Source organism: Oncorhynchus masou, chromosome 27 (genome assembly GCF_036934945.1).
Source record: "Oncorhynchus masou masou isolate Uvic2021 chromosome 27, UVic_Omas_1.1, whole genome shotgun sequence".
Taxonomy (NCBI): Eukaryota; Metazoa; Chordata; class Actinopteri; order Salmoniformes; family Salmonidae; genus Oncorhynchus; species Oncorhynchus masou.
Genome location: NC_088238.1, coordinates 39,783,617 through 39,807,048, shown reverse-complemented (window position 1 = coordinate 39,807,048; position 23,432 = coordinate 39,783,617). Strand labels below are relative to the sequence as shown.

The 23,432-nt window shown below is 44.2% G+C and overlaps 1 protein-coding gene across 2 annotated transcripts in view; it reads right to left on the bottom strand.

The window, feature by feature from the left end:
* The window catches only part of zanl (zonadhesin, like), a 35,372-nt gene extending 23,182 nt beyond the window's left edge, over positions 1-12,190 (bottom strand). The window contains exons 1-21 of one of the 2 annotated variants that reach the window (XM_064940187.1): positions 12,031-12,190; positions 9,529-9,554; positions 8,445-8,591; positions 7,587-7,852; positions 7,186-7,270; positions 6,897-7,052; positions 6,469-6,639; positions 6,092-6,189; positions 5,685-5,763; positions 5,471-5,542; positions 4,964-5,425; positions 4,486-4,676; positions 3,759-3,888; positions 2,934-3,178; positions 2,363-2,511; positions 1,989-2,117; positions 1,631-1,769; positions 1,301-1,442; positions 719-918; positions 412-550; positions 103-219 (exon numbers count right to left, since the gene is read on the bottom strand). In XM_064940187.1, coding sequence (XP_064796259.1) covers positions 103-219; positions 412-550; positions 719-918; positions 1,301-1,442; positions 1,631-1,769; positions 1,989-2,117; positions 2,363-2,511; positions 2,934-3,178; positions 3,759-3,888; positions 4,486-4,676; positions 4,964-5,425; positions 5,471-5,542; positions 5,685-5,763; positions 6,092-6,189; positions 6,469-6,639; positions 6,897-7,052; positions 7,186-7,270; positions 7,587-7,852; positions 8,445-8,591; positions 9,529-9,554; positions 12,031-12,134 — 3,247 coding nt within the window. In that variant the 5' untranslated portion in view covers positions 12,135-12,190. Of the gene's footprint in view, positions 1-102; positions 220-411; positions 551-718; positions 919-1,300; positions 1,443-1,630; positions 1,770-1,988; positions 2,118-2,362; positions 2,512-2,933; positions 3,179-3,758; positions 3,889-4,485; positions 4,677-4,963; positions 5,543-5,684; positions 5,764-6,091; positions 6,190-6,468; positions 6,640-6,896; positions 7,053-7,185; positions 7,271-7,586; positions 7,853-8,444; positions 8,592-9,528; positions 9,555-12,030 lie in introns of both variants that reach the window. The other variant, XM_064940186.1, reaches the window with a different exon arrangement.
* Positions 12,191-23,432: the final 11,242 nt, after the last annotated feature.

Sequence of the window (23,432 nt, the reverse complement as noted above, 5' to 3'; positions counted from 1 at the left end):
CAGAGCTAGAACTACAGAACCTAGAACCCAGTGTTAGAACTACACAATCTAGAACTGATAAGACAGAGCTAGAACGACAGAACATCATCCTCATGTAATTACCAGTGTTGTTCTTGCAGGCCCTAGCCAGGGTGTAGGTGCAGGTTCCCATGAAGCTGTAGAACTTATCATCAAATGTGTTGTAGTGGGGATCCCCAGAGATCACACAGTCCTGAGAACCTGGGGTAAATGGAGCAGAGGGAGATATCATGAGATATAAAAGCCTGCTTCCAGACCTCTTTGTGTTGTCTTGCCAACTCATATGGTCATAGCCTGGTCACCTACCCTGACTTCCAAGACGTCAGACATCAAAACACCCTTTTGAGTGTGTGTTTGTGTGCGTGTTCAGACCATTTATGTAAAGGGACTTACCTGTCGGGTAGCAGTCCAGCTCTCCTCCCTGTACCTTACACTCGTGCAGGGGAGGGCAGTCAGAGGGCTTGCAGGTGACGAAGGAGGCGTCACAGAAACACTTCAGCTTACAGTTCTCCATGTACCACTCATCACCAGGCTGGAGGGACGAGGAAGGGGGTTCGAATCTTAGAAAGTTTACTATGCTCTGGGAGTCCTGGGTTCGAGGCCTGCCAGGGCCGTTGCACTTTCACCGTTCAGTATAACATGTTTGAAAAACCTCCAACTCAGACAATGGAATTGATAACTGACACACACACACTCTTACCTCGTAATACTCTCCGTTTGTGTGTTTGCAGCCGCATGAGCTCTCGTTGACACACTTCCCGGCGCTGAGGATGTGCCCAGGGTTGCACACACACCCCTCTGAACAGGGTCCGTCACACCCCGTGGGGGGCTTGGCGGCACAGGTGGGCTGGCATGGGGCGGCACATGGTATGTAGTGACTGTTGGGGGGGCATTTCAGAGCTAAGAGAAGGAGGGAGGAGACATTAAAACATGACTGTCTCTCGGGAACGACTTTGTTGACTTTAAAGAACAGAACTGTCTGAGTGTATTGTTTGGTCTTTGATGTGTTAATAACAGTGTCTTCAGCGAGTGAACGAAACATTATTATCATATTGATCATCTTAAAACATGAATATCCTCCTCTTCCTCTTCGTTATCATTGTGTAGGGTTGGGGTCCATTCCATTTCAATTTCAGTCAATTTGGGAAGTTCACTCAAAATTCTAATTCCAAATCTCTTCAAATGCTTTTCAATGAGGAACAATCTGGAATTGAAATGTGCTTAACTTTCTAAATTGACTGGAATTGAAATGGAATTGACTCCAGCCGTGATCTCTACTCACGGCAGAAGGTGCTGTTCCTCCAAGGTCCAATGGTGACTCCTCGGTCCTGACACTCATTTACATACGACTCAATGGCTTCACACAGGATGGGCTTGGCGCCGTCCAGCTCACACAGGTCAAACAGACAGTCCTTGAAGAAACTCTGAGACACACACAGAAACATACACACATGGCAGACAAAGCTCGAGGACTTTAGTTAGAGTACTGCAGTCTTGCGTTGCCACACTGCCAGTTTCTTAGTTTCCCACATCGCTAGATATTCCGGAATTACATACTGTATCTTTATCTAGAGGGCAGATTCATAATGATACAAGTAAGGTAATTACTCACATTGGGGTTGACCTTGGGGTGACAGACAGCAAAAGGTCCGTTCTTGTCCAGTAGCATCCCGCAGTATGCTGAGCTCTCGTACCTGTCCTGCTCATCATCAGTACAGCCAGGTATGGTGATGTTGGGCTGCTTGTTACAACTGGAGGGTGAGACAGAGTGAATCAGCCGTGTGTGTGTGTGTGTGTGTGTGTGTGTGTGTGTGTGTGTGTGTGTGTGTGTGTGTGTGTGTGTGTGTGTGTGTGTGTGTGTGTGTGTGTGTGTGTGTGTGTGTGTGCCCGTGTGCATGTGCACAGGTGCATGTCTTTCTGTGTGTGAGTGCCTGCCCGCGTCCGCATGTCTAACTGGTGGCGTGACTCACTTAGGATCGGTGAGCCAGCTGTGTCCAAAGTCATTGGGGTCAGGGGTCAGAGAACCATCAGGTTTCCTGAAGTCATCATTGGGGTTTCCGTTGTAGTCTCCACACAGTCCACACAGCTTGTCCTTATAGCTGAATACAGAGGAGCAAACAAGTTTATGAGCTCATCGCTTTCTCAAGCATTTTAATCACAGCAGAATTATATCATAAACGTATGACAACGTGAGATGCTTATATTTGTTTTCTTTTAAAATTTTACTTTTATAGTTATTTTTTGGGGCATATCATATGGGGGTCCCCAAATCTGTAGGAGGGGAACCTATATGCATAAACCCCATCTTTGGTCTCTGCAGGTGTGTGAAGCAGTTTTGACTCACTCCTTGATGACTTTGATATCCATGAAGTGGTTTCCGTCGTATCGTACCGTCACACCAAAGTCCGTGGCTACGGTGTAGTGTTTACCAGACATCAACACAGACACTCCTGTAGCTGGGGTCAGAGGGATGTTCACGTTGGTACCGTTCAACTACGCGGAGGAGAGGAGGAAAACACAGAAATGGGTTAGTGATTGATGGGCATTCCTTTTTTTTTTTTTTCTTTTTTTTTTGGCTTCCTCTTTATGTGCTGTTCTGTGTCTATGTTTTTTATGTATTGAATGCTGCGCAGGAATGGCCCTCCGGTCACTAAGACGTATTGAATTGAAAGACAAACTTTTCTTTACTGTGTCTGTTACTTTATATTGAAGGCTAAAGGCAAGGGTAAAAAAATAACATGTACTTTTCATACTGTGTCGTCACTTTATATTGGTGTTAATTAGTCTGTGCATATATACAGGGCTTCGCATTTTATAAGTCATCTTTTCTATTGCTATAATATGTGTAAAAAAAAGTTCCAAATGTCATCCATCCGTCCCATCATACCCCTCATCTCCCACTCTCTTTCTCTCACCTGCACGGTGCCTCCCTTGAGCACGGAGATCTTCACCCCGCGCACGTACACGTGCACAGCCTTCAGGTAGGAGATGGTCGGTAGGTTATAGCGGTTCTCGTTGTCGGCGTGCACCTCGTAGTGAGGCACTGAGGTGTCGTTACAGGGCTCTGACATCAGGTAGCTGCAGTTCCCCATGAAGTTGTACTTCTTCTTGTCGAAGGTGGTGTAGTGAGGGTCACCGGACGCTATACAGGTAGAAGTGTCTGGAGGGAACAATTCATCAATCGAGTAATCAATCAATCGATTAATCAGATACCTGGGAATCAATAGCAGTCAATATAAATGTGTGTCTAATGTGTCTAGACTGTGTGGCGAATATTAAGCAGGTGGATAAGATTGGTAATATCATACTACTGATTGATAGAGGTGCCTGTGGGGGACTAGTAATATAAAGTTGTAAGTGGAATTAGTAATTGGCTGGTGGACAGTTCGGTTGTGTTTACACAGGCAGCCCAACATTTCTATGCAAACTTTCTAAATGTCGAACCCCCCCACCCAAGAAAAAAAATCACTGGACAAGTTCATGGAAACATAGCTAGTGTTCAAATGTCTTCCTTGATGCGTCGGGCGAGAGGTGTCAGCCGGTGATGCCTGACATAACGGTAATAGGGTTTGTACTGAGCCATGAATGCACATAATACATGCTCTTTTGTTGCATAGCTCGGAATCAAATAAGGCACAATACCCAAGGGTTTCCCAACGATTCTTCCTCCTTATCACTATTATCGATTCTAAGAACATTTCAAGGTCTCTACAAGTTGTGGCAACTCAACTCAACTGCACCTTTGGGATAGCATGCGCCGTTGCGGCACTCCTCCGCGGGAGAGCAGGCGTTGTCCACACAGTCCAGAGTGTAGTTGCCGGCGCAACGACACAGCTTGGAGCAGCCGTCACCAAAGACGATCTCTCCTGGCTACAACAACAGGTACGGGGAGAGAGGTGGATTATTAACATGTTGTTTGACAATAAGCATGGTTTATTTGTGAATGGTTTCGCGTGTTTTCCTTGCGTCGTTAGTGCTTTTTAATGTATATTTGTGACGTGCTGACTTGAGCAACATCAATTTCCATGTCAGTGGACATTCTGCAAATAAAAGTATCGTGGTGTTTCAGATATCGCATCGTATACTGTATCGTAAATAGTGTCGTATATCACAGTTTCCCAACTTGAACGTCATGGACCACATACTAACTATTACAGATTGTCTCATACTATTCGGGCGGCAGCGTAGCCTAGTGGTTAGAGCGTTAGACTATTAACCGTAAAAGGTTGCAAGATCAAATCCCCCCAGGTACAAATCTGTCGTTCTGCCCCCTAAACAAGGCAGTCAACCCACTGTCCTAGGCCGGCATTGAAAATAAGAATTTGTTCTTAACTGACTTGCCTAGTAAAGGTTTAAAAAAATACCTCATTGTTGTTACCCCCATCCAGACAATAATATCATATTTATATACTATTGTGTTAAATCATTTTTAACCACAGACAAAAAAAATCCCAGATGGTCTCATACCTCATAGTAGTCACCTCCCTCCAGACAACCACACGTTTCGATGGGGACGCAGCGACTGCCTCTGAAGACGAAGCCTGGTTTACAGAAACACGCGCTGATACAGGAGCCAGTGCAGTTAGTAGAGGGTTCCTTACAGCTGGGGATGCAGGCTGGGCCACACTCTATGTACTCAGCATTGGGAGGGCACTTCACTATGGGGGAAGGGAGGGACGGGGGGGGGCAAAAGAGAGAGGGAGAGGAAAGGGGGATGGGGCAAAGGAGATAGGGAGAGGATGAGGAAAAGGAGGGTCAATGGAGAGGAGGAATACGTGAGAGAGTGGGGAAGGGCGGAAGAGTGGGATGGGGAGAGGAAGAAGAGGGATGGAAGGCAGACAAGTGGTTAACATTAGGACTGTATTAATTGTTTTGTGCGAATACAGAAAGTGGTGTTTGATTCTGATTGTGAGAATGAAATCATCTGATTGGCTGTTAATCTCACCTGGTGGTTTGGTGGTTGTAGGTTTTGGTGTTGATGGCCCAGGAGTAGTTGGTCCTGGAATTGAAGGTTTTGGTGTTGATGGTCCAGGAGTTGAAGGTTTTGGTGTTGATGGCCCAGGTGTCGTTGGTCCTGGAGTTGAAGGTTTTGGTGTTGATGGCCCAGGAGTAGTTGGTCCTGGAGTTGAAGGTTTTGGTGTTGATGGTCCAGGAGTTGAAGGTTTTGGTGTTGATGGCCCAGGAGTTGAAGGTTTTGGTGTTGATGGCCCAGGAGTAGTTGGTCCTGGAGTTGAAGGTTTTGGCGTAGTTGGCCCAGGAGTTGAGGGTTTTGGTGTTGATGGCCCAGGAGTTGAGGGTTTAGGTGTAGTTGGTCCAGGAGTTGAGGGTTTTGGTGTTGATGGCCCAGGAGTTGAGGGTTTAGGTGTAGTTGGTCCAGGAGTTGAGGGTTTTGGTGTTGATGGCCCAGGTGTAGTTGGTCCTGGAGTTGAGGGTTTAGGTGTAGTTGGTCCAGGAGTTGAGGGTTTAGGTGTAGTTGGTCCAGGAGTTGAGGGTTTTGGTGTAGTTGGGCTGGGAGTTGGTGGAGCTGAAATAACCAAGGAAAACATATGATATACAAAACGATAATTTCAGATGAACAAATAAACTCGAGGCTGGCAGTTTTCAAAGATCATAAAACATCAATAGATTTCATTCTGTATTATCTTAGATCATAGATTATTCCTTACCTGTGCAGGCTGTGATGCATACTGCGTCTATAGCGATGTCTGTCTTAGGGGTCTCACCGTAAACACCAACAATCACAAACTGATACACAAACACAAGGGACATATTTATCACAACCGTAACCATAGGCTGTGACCGAAACACTCTTCATCAAACGAACGTTCAAAGAAAAGGAAAAAAGTTAAGGTTCATTCAATTAGCTCTTTACTCTTCACAAAATACAACCACATTTGTGCTTCTAGGAGGAAGGGTTGAAAACCAGATTCAAGATCAGCATGCCTTTGAAAGCAAAGTCTTTTTGGTCTCTCCCCCCAGTTCTAAAGTTATTTTGGACCCCAGGAAGACTAGCGGTCTTCAAGCTGCCATTTTATGGGGATCCAAATAAAGAATAAAACCCTACTAGGTTTACCTGCATGTCACCTGAGCCAATGTAGCGTATGTCTGCAGGCTTCCAGCTCTGGCCCTGGTTCCCTGTCAATGAGAAGATGGGGGCTCCAAGGTTCCCTCCTGGGGGTGGGGGGGGATGAAGAGGTGGTCAGAGTTTATGGAGAAAGGTAGAGAGAGAGAGCTAGAGACTGAAACATGTAGTGGAGATCGACAGATTTGTCACCTAGTCAGCTCGGGGATTCAGTTTGGTTTCGGTTACTGGTCCAACAACCTTGACTGCTAGGCTACTTGCCACCTGACTTTGGTCTTCCAACAAGGCGCCTGGTGTGGTTGCTAGGTGATTTGTGACAACTGCAAGCCTTCTATTATCTTGCCCTCAGTAGGCTTGTTGGGTCTTACCTGCGGTCACAGCGTGCACTTGGAGCTTCATTGCGGTGGCAGTTCCCCACATGTAGTAATGGAAGGTGAGGTCCAGACAGCCAGAGGAGCCGCTGGAGGTGATGGGACTCCACAGCTCTACTTTCTCTCCAGGGACAGCATATACTGAGTCCATAAGCAGATAGTGGCCGACTATGGAGAAAGAAGACCAGGACAGACATTAGACACAGAAATCTAATAGTGATGACATGATTTGACAAGCATTTTCACACTGTCATATCGACCCAAACAGTACTGGGCTGGCTTGTATGTTTTCTTTTCGTATGGTCTTTTCCAGTACCATTCCAGCAACTATGGTGGATGTGTAACCAGGCCAGTCCAGTAGCCTACAGCTCGTCTCTGCTCTCCTCGGCTAAGTAGTGTGAAAATGATACAGTACTGATACTCACAGCCTGGTTTGGAGAAATCATCGTCAGGACCAGTCCCAGGGGTCTCAGTCCCTCCATTGAATTGTTCCCAGCCGAAGAGTTCAGGATTTGTAGGTAATTTGGCATCCCACCCACACAGCTCCTCAAAGGTGTCGAAGTCGCAACCAGTAAGACAGGCTGTGGAAATACATGGGATTGATCAAAAGAGACGTCTAGACAAACAGAGAGAGAGAGAGAGGGGGGGGTATAAAGGTGAAGAGGGCGAGGGAAAGAGAGAAAGAGCGGAGATATATAGTAAAGAGGTATGTACCGGGACAAGCTCCCTCACTAATGACAATATTATCCAGCGCTGAGTCACACGAATCACTGAGCCCTCGCTGTGCCTCAAACACGATCTGTAAACCGAGAGTTAATATGTTAATGTAGAGTTAATATGGAGAATTGTGACCTGCCTAATCTGAACACACACACACACCAGTGTTTTAGCAATAACTTTAGGTGAAACTTGTTGAAAGCGGACACATATAAACATTAGTGTCTCGGCAACTACTTTCCCTAAACCTTATAAAATAAAATAAAGGTTTGTTGTTGCAGTTTTTGAACTATGCTCTTTGTCCATAAGATCAATCAAGCCCAGATAAAGTATTTAAAATGATTTAAAATAGTATTTGAACCCAGGTCTGAACCAGCGACACACGCACACACTCTCACATATAGGCTCTGTCCTGCTGGTTTGGCCACAGTAATGGAAGCTCCAAGCCAGGAGGGGCTCTGGATCCCTGTCTTCTCCCAGACATTGTCCTCTGAGCTGGGCCGCTTGGCCAGCACGCGCAGGTGGTTCTGGTTGTCTGAGCCGTACATGTAATAGCGGAACTGGACACAGATCTGGGCTGAGGGCGAGGTGAGAGCTGGGCTGAGGAGACGAGCCTTCTGCCCATTGGCCACGTTGTCACACTCATGGTAGATGTAGAAACCATCTAAAAGAGAAAGAACCCAGATACATAGTAAAGAGGTACGTACCGGGACAAGCTCCCTCACTAATAACGATATTATCCAGAGAGAGGGAAAAGAGAACGAGAGAGACAGAGAAAGAGAGAGAGAGAGAAACAGAGAAACAGAAAGAGAGAGAGAAACAGAGAACCTTAGAAAGAAACGGTGATGGAGAATAGGGGGTTGGAGACGAAGGAGAAGCGTTGAACTACACTGTGGCAGCGTCTGAAAAGGCACCCTCTATTCCTTATTTAGTCTACTATTTTGGACCAGAGCCAAGGGGTGCCATTTTGGACAAAGCCTTCTGTATCTTCTCAGGACACACACACACGTCTCGATAGTGACAACAAAGACAACCGAAACTGACTGGCATCCAGGCTACCATGACTCGTACCATGACTCGTAGCATGACTCGTGGAACGTGGCATTCTCTTGCATCTTGGCTGGGCAATATGAGATATAACTACAGGTAGGTAAATCTCAAAGGAGCTCCTTTTTTTCCCCATTACGTGGATAGAAGAGGGAACCAATCATTGAATAATGTTTCAGGTGGGCGTTTGAAGGTCAAACACTACTCACTGCCGTCAGGGTAGTCCCCGGAGGGTCCTGTTCCAGGTGTAGGGGTGGCGCCTTTATGTCTCGTCCAATCACTGTTGTCCGTGCCGTCCTGCTGGAACTGACAGAACGGCGTACTTTCCTGGTTAAAGTCACAGGAGGTCAGGATGGCTGTGACAGAGAGTGACGGGAGGAGAGATGACAAGAGAGGGGCGGGAAAGAGGGAGAGTTAGCGAGGCTCTGAAAGTTCTTCTCTCTATCGGAAAACAAATCTCTCTGACATCACCGAACATTAAATAACAGCAAATACTTGATCTAAACTGGCATCACTGAATGCCAGTTACTGGGAAGAATTTGTGTCCGTTTATATGACCAATAAGGCAAACATCATGGATCGGTTGGTTGATCAAAGCAAATAGTCATGGCTAAATAGCATTATACCATATTGGCTGTCGCGTGTTGTCCTCACTGCTACAAAGTCAAGGTGACATTGCGCAACAAGTTGGCAACAGAACACTGACTACCGTATCAACAGTGATGCATTTGGAATCTGCATTATGAAAACATTATGGAACACTCAGGCCCTAAACGCATCACTATATGGCACCCTCCTGAGCTGTCTTATAGGAAGGGTATCTGTGTGTGTGCTTGTGTGTGCACGCATGTTTAGTGATGTGATAAGCAGGTTGCATTGTATAGGGGAGGGGATGTATAGGTATACGAAGATAGGAGTAAAAGGAGGAAAGTCCATCACGTTCCCAACGACACCAAATGGCACCCTTTCCCCTATGTAGTGCATTACTTTTGTCAAGAGTCCATGGTCCACTTTTATAGGGAATAGGGTGCCATTTGGGACTCAGACTGGATCACGTGGCTGGACAGTTCTGACTGAGCCTCTTGTCTTGAATTCTATCATCTGCCCTAGAATAGACCCACAGCGGCGGGGTGCACATCTTTGTTCTAGCCCGACACTAAATAACTGTACTCAACTAATCATTTAATAATCAAGCTCTTGATAGGTTGAATCTGCTACTACTGTCACCTCATTAGTTAGGCAGAATGTGAGCAAGATTAAAACAAATTTGTACTTTTTATATGACAAACTTACCAGCATCTCTCACTGTTCTTTCATAGCTGTGTAAAAGAAACACAAAACTAAATGAAAACAGGAAATGAAAATGAATAGGTGAATAGCAGTGTTGGGGAAGGTACTCTGAAAATGTAGTTTACCAAGCTACCAATTAATTCACACTGGAATTACATTTATTATAGTGATTCAGGAGTTATATTAAAACAGAATAATATGCTGCGCCCACATATTAGACAACAATCCTGAAAACACAAACTCAAAGTGCTGAACTAACTAAATGAAATCAATGAGAGAATAGTCACTAAATTAAGAAATTAAGCAGTGCAGATGGCGTTCTGAGTTACAATTCATATAAGGAAAATCAGTCAATTGAAATAAATTGACTTGGCCCTAATCTATGGATTTCACATGACTGGGCACACTACAGACAGAAGTTGGCTGATTGGCTGTAGCGACTTCAGACGCTTGTGGGGGTCAGAGAGCAAACGCCACCTTGCACACGAGAGTCTCATCTTTCCATAGAGGGGTCAGAATAGTCTGTAGGCCAAACATCCGGATGGGACAAACCGGGAACTAGACAAAACCTCCATGGGACCATGACACAGCGTCCAAGAACTTCCTAAAAACATCCTAGGGATTTTGGGACATCCCCGGGACAAATAATGGTTTGGGAACTAGACAAAACCTCCATGGGACCATGACACAGCGTCCAAAGAACTTCCTAAAAACATCCTAGGGGACATCCCCGGGACAAACCGGGAACTAGACAAAACCTCCATGGGACCATGACACAGCGTCCAAAGAACTTCCTAAAAACATCCTAGGGGACATCTCCGGGACAAACCGGGAACTAGACAAAACCTCCATGGGACCATGACACAGCGTCCAAAGAACTTCCTAAAAACATCCTAGGGGACATCTCCGGGACAAACCGGGAACTAGACAAAACCTCCATGGGACCATGACACAGCGTCCAAAGAACTTCCTAAAAACATAGTGGACGTCCCCGGGATGGGGAACTAGACTAAACCTCCAGGGGCAAACGTCATCCTAAAGGGGCTATACAAATGTCCCCTAAAGAACATTCCATTGGGACCATCACGCGACATCCTGAGGACTAGTAAAATGAAAGTCCTGAGAACGTCCTAAACCGGTTATAACATGGTCCTCAGTGACGTCCTGGGAACGTACAGGGAACTAGACAAAGGTACCCCCGTGAACATTCACTTGGGACCATCACGTGGCGTTCTTAGAACATTCTCAGAGGCTTAGAGGGATAAAAAAGTAGTGTGTAGTTCCAGTAGTTAGCTGCACCACTAGATGGCAAAAAAGTCATTTACTGCTGAAAACACGACCAAGATTTGAATTTAGTTCAATTATCACCAAGCTACCACAAAATGCAATTAAATTACTAGCTGAACTAAATGTAGTTCACTACTCCCCAACACTGGTGAATAGTGAGTTTCAGATGACATTTTTTACATTTACATTTTAGTCATTGAGCAGACACTTTTATCCAGAGCGACTTACAGTCAGCGCATTAGTGCAATCTAGATGAATCATGAATAGAAAAGTTACAGAACATGATCTATCCTTATTCGATGTCAAGAATAAGAAATCATCGTATAAAATACACCCGCAGAGGTTACCTCCTATACTGTACAAGTAGAGTACAATTATTTAAAAGCATCAATGCATTAACGCATCAGAAAACAAGTGGCTGTTTTAAAATCATTCAGAATAACTTGAGAGGAAACAAGCCATTCACAGAACCTCGACCAATTATTCAACCATCCAAAGTCACCGCTGTTTAAACTGGTTCCACCAGAACAGACAATACACGGGGAGGCAGGGTAGCCTAGTGGTTAGAGCGTTGGACTAGTAACCGGAAGGTTGCAAGTTCAAACTCCCGAGCAAACCCACCGTTCCTAGGCCATCATTGAAAATAAGAATTTGTTCTTAACTGACTTGCCTAGTTAAATAAAGGTTAAATAAAAACTTGTCGAGTACAGTCATAGCCATGAATATAGAGAGCTTGGCCAACTTCTGCATATTGTTCTAAATCTAGACATTCAGTTACATAGCGTTATTGAAATACACTGAGCATAAAAAACATTACGACAACCTTCCTAATATCGAGTTACTGTTTTGTACACTCTGTGTATTTCCTATGTAATGTTAATGGGACCCTAACTTGGCTGTCATAGAATGTCATGTAAATGCATCATAAAACCTCAACAGTCAAACTCTCTAAATACTTGGCTCTGGGTATACACTATATGTCCCTCAATGATGTCTTCACAATAAGCATCAAGTTCTACAAATCATCCAACTAAATTAAAATCCTTCAAAAATGTTGCTGGTAAAAAAATACTTATCAGTAGAAAATTGACAAGGTATAATAATGACAAAATCAATTTAGCATTGAACCACTTCATTCAAATGATGCAATTAGACATCCACCACCATAGCACTTGTTTATGGATCAATATTAAAATCTCAGCCTATCTGTTTACTCACCCTTCTTCTGTGCTAGCCACTGTGCTGTACACACATATCAACAGCAGTACACCAATGATCTTTAATTTACCCATGGCTAACATCAGAGTGAGCAGGCCGACCATTCAGTTAGCAGGGAGTGAGGCCGATCTGACAGATCGGGGGACTTTTATACATCTACAGGTGGAATGGAGTAGTTAAAAACAAAAAAAAGAAGAGGGGAGGAGAGAGTTGAAGAGAGAGAGAGAGAAGCAGGAGGTGAAGAAGGGAGTGGAGTGTATTGGAAATTCTATGACTCTGTAACCTGTATACAGGTGGGAGGAAAGTAAAGAGAGAGGGAGTTAAAGAGAGGTAGGAGGGTAAGGGAGTGGGGTGTATTAGAAATCACGAGCCTATGTCTCATGCTGTTTATTATCTTGCTTTGCACATTACAAAACCACTGTCCCAATGAGTGAATTAGTTACAATGAGTGATATGGCATGGGTGTGTTCGACTTGTGTGCTTCATCTGAAGACAGTTTACAGTTAGAATGGGCGGAGATGCTCCTGGCGCAGTGGTCTAAGGCACGGCATCTCAGTGCTAGAGGCGTCACTACAGACCCTGGTTCGAGTCCAGGCTTGAAAAAGGAAAAGCGAGCCGCACACTCTAGGAGCTCAATTAAAACAATTACAAGCAAATACATCTTGTAAACATGGTATCCATTGGCAGTAATACGTTTTCATGAGGACTGCCAGAGATGCTAGAAAAGTCCATCCACACTTGGACACGTTCCTAACGATTAGTCTTGGAAACGTTGTTCGGAGTTTGGACTGGGAATCACTGTTCCGTCACTGCAGAGCAGTCCCACCCGGAGCGCAGATAAGAGATTTTATAGGAGGTCGTAAAGAGGTGCAAGCCCATGTTGTTGTCCGTCGCCCAATGAGTCTCACATTCACTCTCTCTCCATCTCTCTCTCTCTCTCTCACTGTGGGACCCCGCCATGCTGTGTCAGTCACCTATTAAGTCTCTCTTTTGTTTCTCCATATTTCATTCTCTTTTCTCCCCTCTTTCTCTCAATGCTGACAGGCTACCAATCTGCTGTCCATCCTGTCTGAGCAGCTATCCCCTCAAAATGCTCAAGCTCTCCGTGTAAACTACCTGTATCAGTCTATCTGTCTGATTGACCCCTTCCCGTTAATCCCCCTCCGTTGCTCCCTTGTTTCTCTCTGACCATATTTCACCATCTGGCCTTTCACCGTCGCCCTCTCCATCCCTCTACTGTGATGGTCAGTCAGGAACGGTAAGGAACGGGAGTGAGATTAACAAACTCACACGAGAGTATGAACAGTAATTTGAAAACAATTGTGTACAAACGTGTAAACATCTCCTGCCCTATACTCGATAGTATACAATACAAGCAAAAACATCTTAAAGTAACTCAACAACATTGACATTGTTGTCACCCTAACTGAATTTCCGCCAAAGAAGTTATAGTACATTTTTTTGGTGTTTGTGACTTGATGGGACTGAAATCAAAACCTTTAAAGTGGCAATCAGCAGTCAAAACCTTTAAAGTGGCAATCAGCAGTCAAAACCTTTAAAGTGGCAATCAGCAGTCAAAACATTTAAAGTGGCAATCAGCAGTCAAAACCTTTAAAGTGGCAATCAGCAGTCAAAACCTTTAAAGTGGCAATCAGCAATCAAAATAATACCAAAGCATCCTTCCCTCCCTTGTTTCGGTAAAAATATGAGGGATGGGGCTGGATATACGAAACCTCTCTAAAACTCATTTACAGAGCTATGGATGCAAGGCCTGACCATCCATGATATCAAAATGATAGTTTTAACCACGTTTTGAGGCTATAAAGTGTTTGTTTTCCAATTACTTTGTTTACAAATATTGGAATAAAACAAGCTTATATTTTGGATTCTGATGGGGTACGACAGTTGAACTAAGCTCATAAGTTATATTATTTAAGAATCAATGCGTACATATCGTTAAAAAAAATGGACATAGCAACTGCTGAATGCCCCTTTAAATAACCCTTGACCTGACTATCCCATAAGACTCAAACAGAAAGTCATTCATAACTGTACTCGTAAAAACACTGACATCTCAAATCAAATTAGTCACATGCGCCGAATACAACAGGTGTAGTAGACATGACAGTGAAATGCTTACTTACGAGCCCCTAACCAAAATTGCAGGTTAAAAAATACGGATAAGAATAAGAAATAAAAGTAACAAGTAGTTAAAGAGCAGCAGTAAAATAACAATAGCGAGACTATATACAGGGGGGTAACGCTACAGAGTCAATGTGAGGGGTCACCGGTTACTTGAAGTAATATGTACATGTAAACTCAGCAAAAAAAGAAACGTCCCTTTTTCAGGACCCTGTCTTTTACAAGGTAATTCGTAAAAATCCAAATAACTTCACAGATCTTCATTGTAAAGGGTTTAAACACTGTTTCCCATGCTGGTTCAATGAACCATAAACAATTAATAAACATGCACCTGTGGAACGGTCGTTAAGACACTAACAGCTTACAGACGGTAGGCAATTAAGGTCACAGTTATGAAAACTTAGGACACTAAAGAGGCATTTCTACTGACTCTGAAAAACACCAAAAGAAAGATGCCCAGGGTCCCTGCTCATCTGCGTGAACGTGCCTTAGTCATGCTGCAAGGAGGCATGAGGACTGCAGATGTGGCCAGGAAAATAAATTGCAATGTCCGTACTGTGAGACGCCTAAGACAGTGCTACAGGGAGACAGGACGGACAACTGATCGTCCTGGCAGTGGCAGACCACGTGTAACAACACCTGCACAGGATTGGTACATCCGAACATCACACCTGCGGGACAGGTACAGGATGGCAACAACAACTGCCCGAGTTACACCAGGAATGCACAATCTCTCCATCAGTGCTCAGACTATCCACAATAGGCTGAGAGAGGCTGGACTGAGGGCTTGTAGGCTTGTTGCAAGGCAGGTCCTCACCAGACATCACCGGCAACAACATTGCCTATGGGCACAGACACACCGTCGCTGGACCAGACAGGACTGGCAAAAAGTTGTGGTTTTGTCTCACCAGGAGTGATGGTTGAATTCGTGTTTATCGTCAAAAGAATGAGCGTTACACCAAGGCCTGTACTCTGGAGCAGTATCGATTTGGAGGTGGAGGGTCCGTCATGGTCTGGGGCGGTGTGTCACAGCATCATTGGACTGAGCTGGTTGTCATTGCAGGCAATCTCAACGCTGTGCATTACAGGGAAGACATCCTCCTCCCTCATGTGGTACCCTTCCTGCAGGCTCATCCTGACATGACCCTCCAGCATGACAATGCCACCAGTCATAATGCTCATTCTGTGTGTGATTTACTGCAAGACAGCATGGCCAGCGAAGAGCATGGATCTCAATCCCATTGAGCACGTCTGGGACCTGTTGGATCGGAGGGTGAGGGCTAGGGCCATTCCCCCCAGAAATGTCCTGGAAATTGCAGGTGCCTTGGTGGAAGAGTGGGGTAACATCTCACAGCAAGAACTGGCAAATCTGGTGCAGTCCATGAGGAGGAGATGCAATGCATTACTTAATGCAGCTCGTAGCCACACCAGATACTGATACTGACTTTTGATTTTGACCCCCCCCCCCCTTTGTTCAGGGACACATCATTCCATTTGTGTTAGTCACATGTCTGTGGAGCTTGTTCAGTTTATTTATGTCTCAGGTGTTGAATCTTGTTATGTTCATACAAATATTTACACATGTTAAATTTGCTGAAAATAAACGCAGATGACAGTGAGAGGACGTTTCTTTTTTTGCTGAGTTGTTTGAAAAACCTCCAACTCAGACAATGGCATTGGTAACTGACACACACACACTCTTACCTTGTAGTACTCTCCGTTCGTGTGTTTTCAGTTTCTTTTTTTGCTGAGTTTGGGTAGAGTTATTAAAGTGGCTATGTATAGATGATAACAACAGAGAGTATCTAAACTCATATCTAAGCTATTAAAAATGGTAGCATGGGGAATCTCCAGCCAATACTGTTAATCTATAATCCAATGAGCATCCACACCCATTCGAGGAGTTATACACGCATAAACAGAACTCTGAAAAGCAAGAATGGCTATAACACACACTCACACAAAAGGTAGTTCAATTATGTAATAAAAAAATACATTTTTGACATGAGTTTTTCTGGATTTTTTTGTTGTTATTCTGTCTCTCACTATAGATTGATCATTTATTTGTCAGTGGGCAAACGTACAAGATCAGCAGAGGATCTAATACTTTTTTCCCTCACTGTATATATATATCTATATATATATATGAGAGAGAGATATTTTGTTTTCATAATCTTTTTTAAACTTTTGGCCAAACTGACAACTATAAAATACTGTAATGTAATATATATATATTTTTTTAAGTAGCATTATATTGGCTAAGTACACAAATTGGGAGAGGTTTGAGTTGTTGCTCAGTTACATTGCCTCAGTTACATTGCCGTGGGACAGGGGTGCCATGCACCCGCAAAATGTGAGGGGGCACAAAGTACGCCAGGATGGCTGGAGGAGTGCTCCTATCTGGAAGTTAGAGAATTTAGAATTTTTCAAACAGCTTTTTCCTGAAATCTATATGTAGATCCATAATCATTATGCTTAATTCGATGGAGAAAATATCTGTTTAATTTTCTGCATATCTACCTTTACTGAATAACTAGCCTACTGACTAGTGGTTCTGATTTTAAATACAATAAATATGCTTCTCTGCATTTCTGCTAAGATCTGGGTAAAAAAGAAAGAAAGAATGTAAGTCTTATTCAGTACATTTAGTAATGGCTTGATTTTCTAAAATCTACCAATCTTGCCAGCTGGCATGCCAGCTAAGATAATTAGACAAGCTAGCTACTCTAACTTGATTGATAGCCTGAAATGGTTCATGGTAGCCAGTTTTGAGGTTGGGAGATGGGTAACCTATCTGGGCTAGCTAAAATCAACTTCATCAAATTGCTAGGTAGCTAGTAGTATTACAGAGAAAAAAAACAAAAAATGTACTTAATTTTTATTTGATTATTATTATTATTATTATTTTAAACAGGATAAATATTGAGGGGGCACGTGCTCCTGTGCCCCCTATGGGCATGAAGCCTCTGTCGTGGGAATAAGGAGAACCTTTTTCATCCTTTTTTTCTTTTGTGTGTCAGTCAGTACAGAAAAGGTCAAATGTCACTCTTTATGTCCAGTTTTAAACACCTGTTATATCTGCATGTTTACAGTTGGTACCCTGTCCTGACCAAATCTGTGTTCAAATACTATTAGAAATCTTTCAAATACTTTTACAATTTGCTTTAGTCTGCCTGGAGTGCCAAATGGGCTGGGTTTGCTGTTTTGGAACCATTCAATCGGTTCCATTAAGACAGGCAAACACAGACTGTGTACTTGAATTGATTTGAAATAGTATTTGAACCCAGGCCCTGGCCCTGAATGGTACAGGTATGTACCGAAACTATCTTAGCAACACAAGGTCATTGTTGGTGTGGTGCAATGATCTTTGTACACGTAGATACTCCAACTCCAGTCCTATATAATTGGAAACAGACTGGGTGTGGTTCGGTTGTTTAAAACATGTGGGACGGTCAAGGTGATGGCAGATAGTACGAAAGGTTTATTTATTAATAACTCGATGACCTGAAATGTGATAAGTACTGCGTACGCCCCTGTGACACCTACGCTGAATATCCCCGTGACAACAAAGACAGATCTTTAAGTCACAAACCTGTGGTGCGATTGCAAAAGCAATAGGACCCTCTGGAAGAATACCTGAAGTTAGGACGAAAGGCCCCTCTAGTGTTGATACAATATTGACACCGTTTCTCACACTCACCTGTCCAAATGGGTAAAAGGGGTGAACATCTGCAGGGGTTCGAGTCGGTTTTGTGGAGGTGAGGAAGTAAAACGGTCATGATTCCTACAGGGGCATTAGTACAAATCAGAATCGTGTTCTATTGTTAGGAAGGACAGGGAAAGGCCACAGTCAAGTCAGTCATGTAAATCTCCCACATGAAAGTGTTGATATTGGCAAAATGCTTGTTAAAGGTAGATGTGAATGATTGGGAAATCTATAGCTCTACAGCCACAGTGGTGAATGTATTTACTTGTACGATGGGGAATGTGTTTACTTAGCCTATACATGCTGAGGTGTATGTGAAGTAGTTGGTCTGTGAAATAGACACAGTAGGCTAGTGAAGGGAAAAAAAAGAGATTGCTGTTTGTTTAGGGCAATCATGAAATCACATCTCTGTTCCATTCCCTCCTATTCTATATCATTAAATCAAATAAATTTGTATTTTTCACAACAGGTGAAATGCTTAATTACTACAAGCCCTTAACCAACAATTTTTTATTTTACCTTTATTTAACCAGGCAAGTCAGTTAAGAACAAATTCTTATTTTCAATGATGGCCTAGGAACAGTGGGTTAACTGCCTGTTCAGGGGCAGAATGACAGATTTGTACCTTGTCAGCTCGGGGGTTTTGAACTTGCAGGCTTCCGGTTACTTGTCCAACGCTCTAACCACTAGGCTACCCTGCCACCCACAACAATGCAGTTCAATAAATAGAATTCAGAAAAGACTTACTGAATAAAATACTGGTACTGGTACTGAGTCAATATGCAGGGTTACAAGTTAGCTGAGGTAGTTTGTACATGTAGGTGGAGTAAAGGGCCTATGCATAGATATTAAACAGCAAGTAACAGCAGTGTAAACAAAGGGGGGGGGGTGGTTAATGTAATTTGTCTGATTAATTGTTCAGCTGTCTTATCGCTTGGGGGTAGAAGCTGTTAAGGAGCCTTTTCATCCTAGACTTGGAGCTCCGGTACCACTTGCCGTGCGGAAGCAGAGAGAGCAGTCTATAACTTGGGTGACTGGAGTCTTCAACCATTTTTTGGGCCTTCCACTGACAACGCCTATATATAGGTCCTCTGAAGCACCTTATGGTCAGATGCCGATCAGTTCAAATACCAGGCGGTGATGCAACCGGTCAGGATGCTCTCGATGGTGCAGCTGTATAACTTTTTGAGGATCTGGGGACCCATGCCAAATTCTTTTCAGTCTGCTGAGGAGGAAAAGGTGTTGTCGTGCCCTCTTCACGACTGTCTTGGTGTGTTTGGACCATGATAGTTTGTTGGTAATGTGGACACCAAGGAACTTGAAACTCTCAACCCGCTCCTCTATAGCCCCATCAATGTTAATGGGGGCCTGCTCGACCCTCCTTTTCCTGTAGTCCACAATCAGCTCCTTTGTCTTGCTCACATTGAGGGAGGGGTTGTTGTCCTGGCACCACACTGCCAGGTCTCTGACCTCCTCCCTATAGGCTGTCTCATCGTTGTCGTGATCAGGCCTAACACTGTTGTGTTGTCAGCAAACTTAATGATGGTGCTGGAGTCGTGCTAGGCCACGCAGTCGTGGGTGAACAGGGAGTACAGGAGGAGACTAAGCACGAAACCCTGAGGGGCCCCCATGCTGAGGATCAGCGTAGCAGATGTGTTGTTGCCGACCCTTACCACCTGGGGGTGGCCTGTCAGGAAGTCCAGGATCCAGTTGCAGAGGGAGGTGTTTAGTCCCAGGGTCCTTAACTTAGTGATGAGCTTTGCGGGCACTATGGTGTTGAACGCTGAGCTGTAGTCAATGAACAGCATTCTCACATAGGTGTTCCTTTTGTCCAGGTGGGAAAGGGCAGTGTGGAGTGCGATTGAGATTGTGTCATCTGTGGATCTGTTGGGGCGGTATGCGAATTGGAGTGGGTCTAGGGTTTCCAGGATGATGTTGTTGACGTGAGCCATGCCTTTCAAAGCACTTTATGGCTACCGACATGAGTGCTACAGGGTGGTAATCATTTAGGCAGGTTACCTTTGCTTCCTTGGTCACAGGGATTATGGTGGTCTGCTTGAAACATGTAGGTATTACAGACTCGGTCAGGGAAAAGTTGAAAATGTCAGTGAAGACACTTGCCAGTTGGTCCGATCATGCTTTGAGTACACGTCCTGGTAATATGTCTGGCCTTGAGGACTCTAATTGGGAATCATACAAAATCACCAACATAGAAAAACTAAACTAGAACCCCACATAGAAAATATAAACTAGACTAACCCCAAGTCACGCCCTGACCTCCTCTACCATAGAAAATAAGGGCTCTCTATGGTCAGAACGTGACGGTGACAAAGACAATTGTTAACAGACAGATTATTTCAGTTCAATTCAATGTTTCACAAATCCAGTGGGTCAGAAGTTTACATACACTAAGTTGACTGTGCCTTTAAACAGCTTGGAAAATTCCAGAAAATTATGTCATGGCTTTAGAGGCTTCTAATAAGCTAATTGACATAGTTTGAGTCAATTGGAGGTGTACCTGTGGATGAATTTCAATGCCTACCTTCAAACTCAGCGCCTCTTTGCTTGACATCATGGGAAAATCTAAAGAAATAAGCAAAGACCTCAGAAAAAAATGGTAAACCTCCACAAGTCTGGTTCATCCGTGGGAGAAATTTCCAAACTCCTGAAGGTAACACCTTCATCTGTACAAACAATAGTACGCAAGTATAAACACAATGGGACCACGCAGCCGTCATACCGTTCAGGAAGGAGACGCGTTCTGTCTCCTATTCATGAACGTACTTCAGTGAGAAAAGTGCAAATCAATCCCAGAACAACAGCAAAGGACCTTGTGATGATGCTGGAGGAAACAGGTACAAAAGTATCTATATCCACAGTAAAACGAGTCTTATATCGACCTGATATGCTGCTCAGCAAGGAAGAAGCCAATGCTCCAAAACCGCCATAAAAAAAGCCCGACTACGGTTTACAACTGCACATGGGGACAAAGATCATACTTTTTGGAGAAATTTCCTCTGGTCAGATGAAACAAAAATAGAACTGTTTGGCCATAATGACCATCGTTATGTTTGGAGGAAAAAGGAGGAGGCTTGCAAACCGAAGAACACCATCCCAACCGTGAAGCACAGGGGTTGCAGCATCATGTTGTGGGGGTGCTTTGCTGCAGGAGGGACTGGTGCACTTCACAAAGTAGATGGCATCATAAGGGAGGAAAATGATGTGGATATTTTGAAGCAACATCTCAAGACATCAGTCAGCAAGTTAAAACTTGGTCGCAAATGGGTCTTCCAAATGGACAATGACACCAAGCATACTTCCAAAGTTGTGGCAAAATGGCTTAAGGACAACAAAGTCAAGGTATTGGAGTGGCCTTCACAAAGCCCTAACCTCAGTCCTATAGAAAATGTGTGGGCAGAACTGAAAACGTGTATGTGTAATGAAACAGGATATGCGAGCAAGGAGGCCTACAAACCTGACTCAGTTACACCAGCTCTGTCAGGAGGAATGGGCCAAAATTCACCCAACTTATTGTGGGAAGCTTGTGGAATGCTACCCGAAACATTTGACCCACGTTAAACAATTTAAAGGCAATAATACCAAATACAAATTGAGTGTATGTTAACTTCTGACACACTGGGAATGTGATGAAAGAAATAAAAGCTGAAATAAATCATTCGCTCAACTATTATTCTGACATTTCACATTCTTAATATAAATCTGAACCAGATCAATTTAGGTTTGGTTTCATAAAGAGGGGGGGTAAGAAAAAGGTGTTTGCTTTAGGCTAGCCAGCATTGTAAACATCTTGGCAAAAGGCATTCATGGCCCCCTATTGCCTACATTGTGCTCTGCTTGGGCCCTGGTCAAAAGTATCATACCCCATAGGTCCTGGTCAAAAGTAGTGCACTAAATAGTGAATAGGGTGCTATCTGGGACAGAGGTGATCCAGAGCCCCTCCTGGCTTGGCCAAACCAGCAGCACAGAGCCTAAGCTCGTCATCAAGCTCGAGACCCTGGGTCTCGACCCCGCCCTGTGCAACTGGGTACTGGACTTCCTGACGGGCCGCCCCCAGGTGGTGAGGGTAGGTAACAACATCTCCTCCCCGCTGATCCTCAACACTGGGGCCCCACAAGGGTGCGTTCTGAGCCCTCTCCTGTACTCCCTGTTCACCCACGACTGCGTGGCCACGCACGCCTCCAACTCAATCATCAAGTTTGCGGACGACACAACAGTGGTAGGCTTGATTACCAACAACGACGAGACGGCCTACAGGGAGGAGGTGAGGGCCCTCGGAGTGTGGTGTCAGGAAAATAACCTCACACTCAACGTCAACAAAACTAAGGAGATGATTGTGGACTTCAGGAAACAGAAGAGGGAACACCCCCTATCCACATCGATGGAACAGTAGTGGAGGAACATCGCATACACATCACAGACAAACTGAATTGGTCCACTCACACAGACAGCATTGTGAAGAAGGCGCAGCAGCGCCTCTTCAACCTCAGGAGGCTGAAGAAATTCGGCTTGTCACCAAAAGCACTCACAAACTTCTACAGAGGCACAATCGAGAGCATCCTGGCGGGCTGTATCACCGCCTGGTACGGCAACTGCTCCGCCCTCAACCGTAAGGCTCTCCAGAGGGTAATGAGGTCTGCACAACGCATCATCGGGGGCAAACTACCTGCCCTCCAGGACACCTACACCACCCGATGTTACAGGAAGGCCATAAAGATCATCAAGGACATCTACCACCCGAGCCACTGCCTGTTCACCCCGCTATCATCCAGAAGGCGAGGTCAGTACAGGTGCATCAAAGCTGGGACCGAGAGACTCAAAAACAGCTTCTATCTCAAGGCCATCAGACTGTTAAACAGCCACCACTAACATTGAGTGGCTGCTACCTACACACTGACACTGACTCAACTCCAGCCACTTTAATAATGGGAATTGATGGGAAATGTTGTAAATATATCACTAGCCACTTTAAACAATGCTACCTTATATAATGTTACTTACCCTACATTATTCATCTCATATGCATACCTATATACTGTACTCTATATCATCGACTGCATCCTTATGTAATACATGTATCACTAGCCACTTTAACTATGCCACTTTGTTTACATACTCATCTCACATGTATATACTGTACTCGATACCATCTACTGTATCTTGCCTATGCTGCTCTGTACCATCACTCACTCATATATCCTTATGTACATATTCTTTATCCCCTTACACTGTGTATAAGACAGTAGATTAGGAATTGTTAGTTAGATTACTTGTTGGTTATTACTGCATTGTCGGAACTAGAAGCACAAGCATTTCGCTACACTCGCATTAACATCTGCTAACCATGTGTATGTGACAAATAAAATTTGATTTGATTTGATTTAAATGTGTGTGTATGTGTTCGTGTGTGTGTGTGTGTGTGTGTGTGTGTGTGTGTGTGTGTGTGTGTGTGTGTGTGTGTGTGTGTGTGTGTGTGTGTGTGTGTGTGTGTGTATAATGGACACTAATCAGGAATTAATGAGTCTAATCTAAGGGG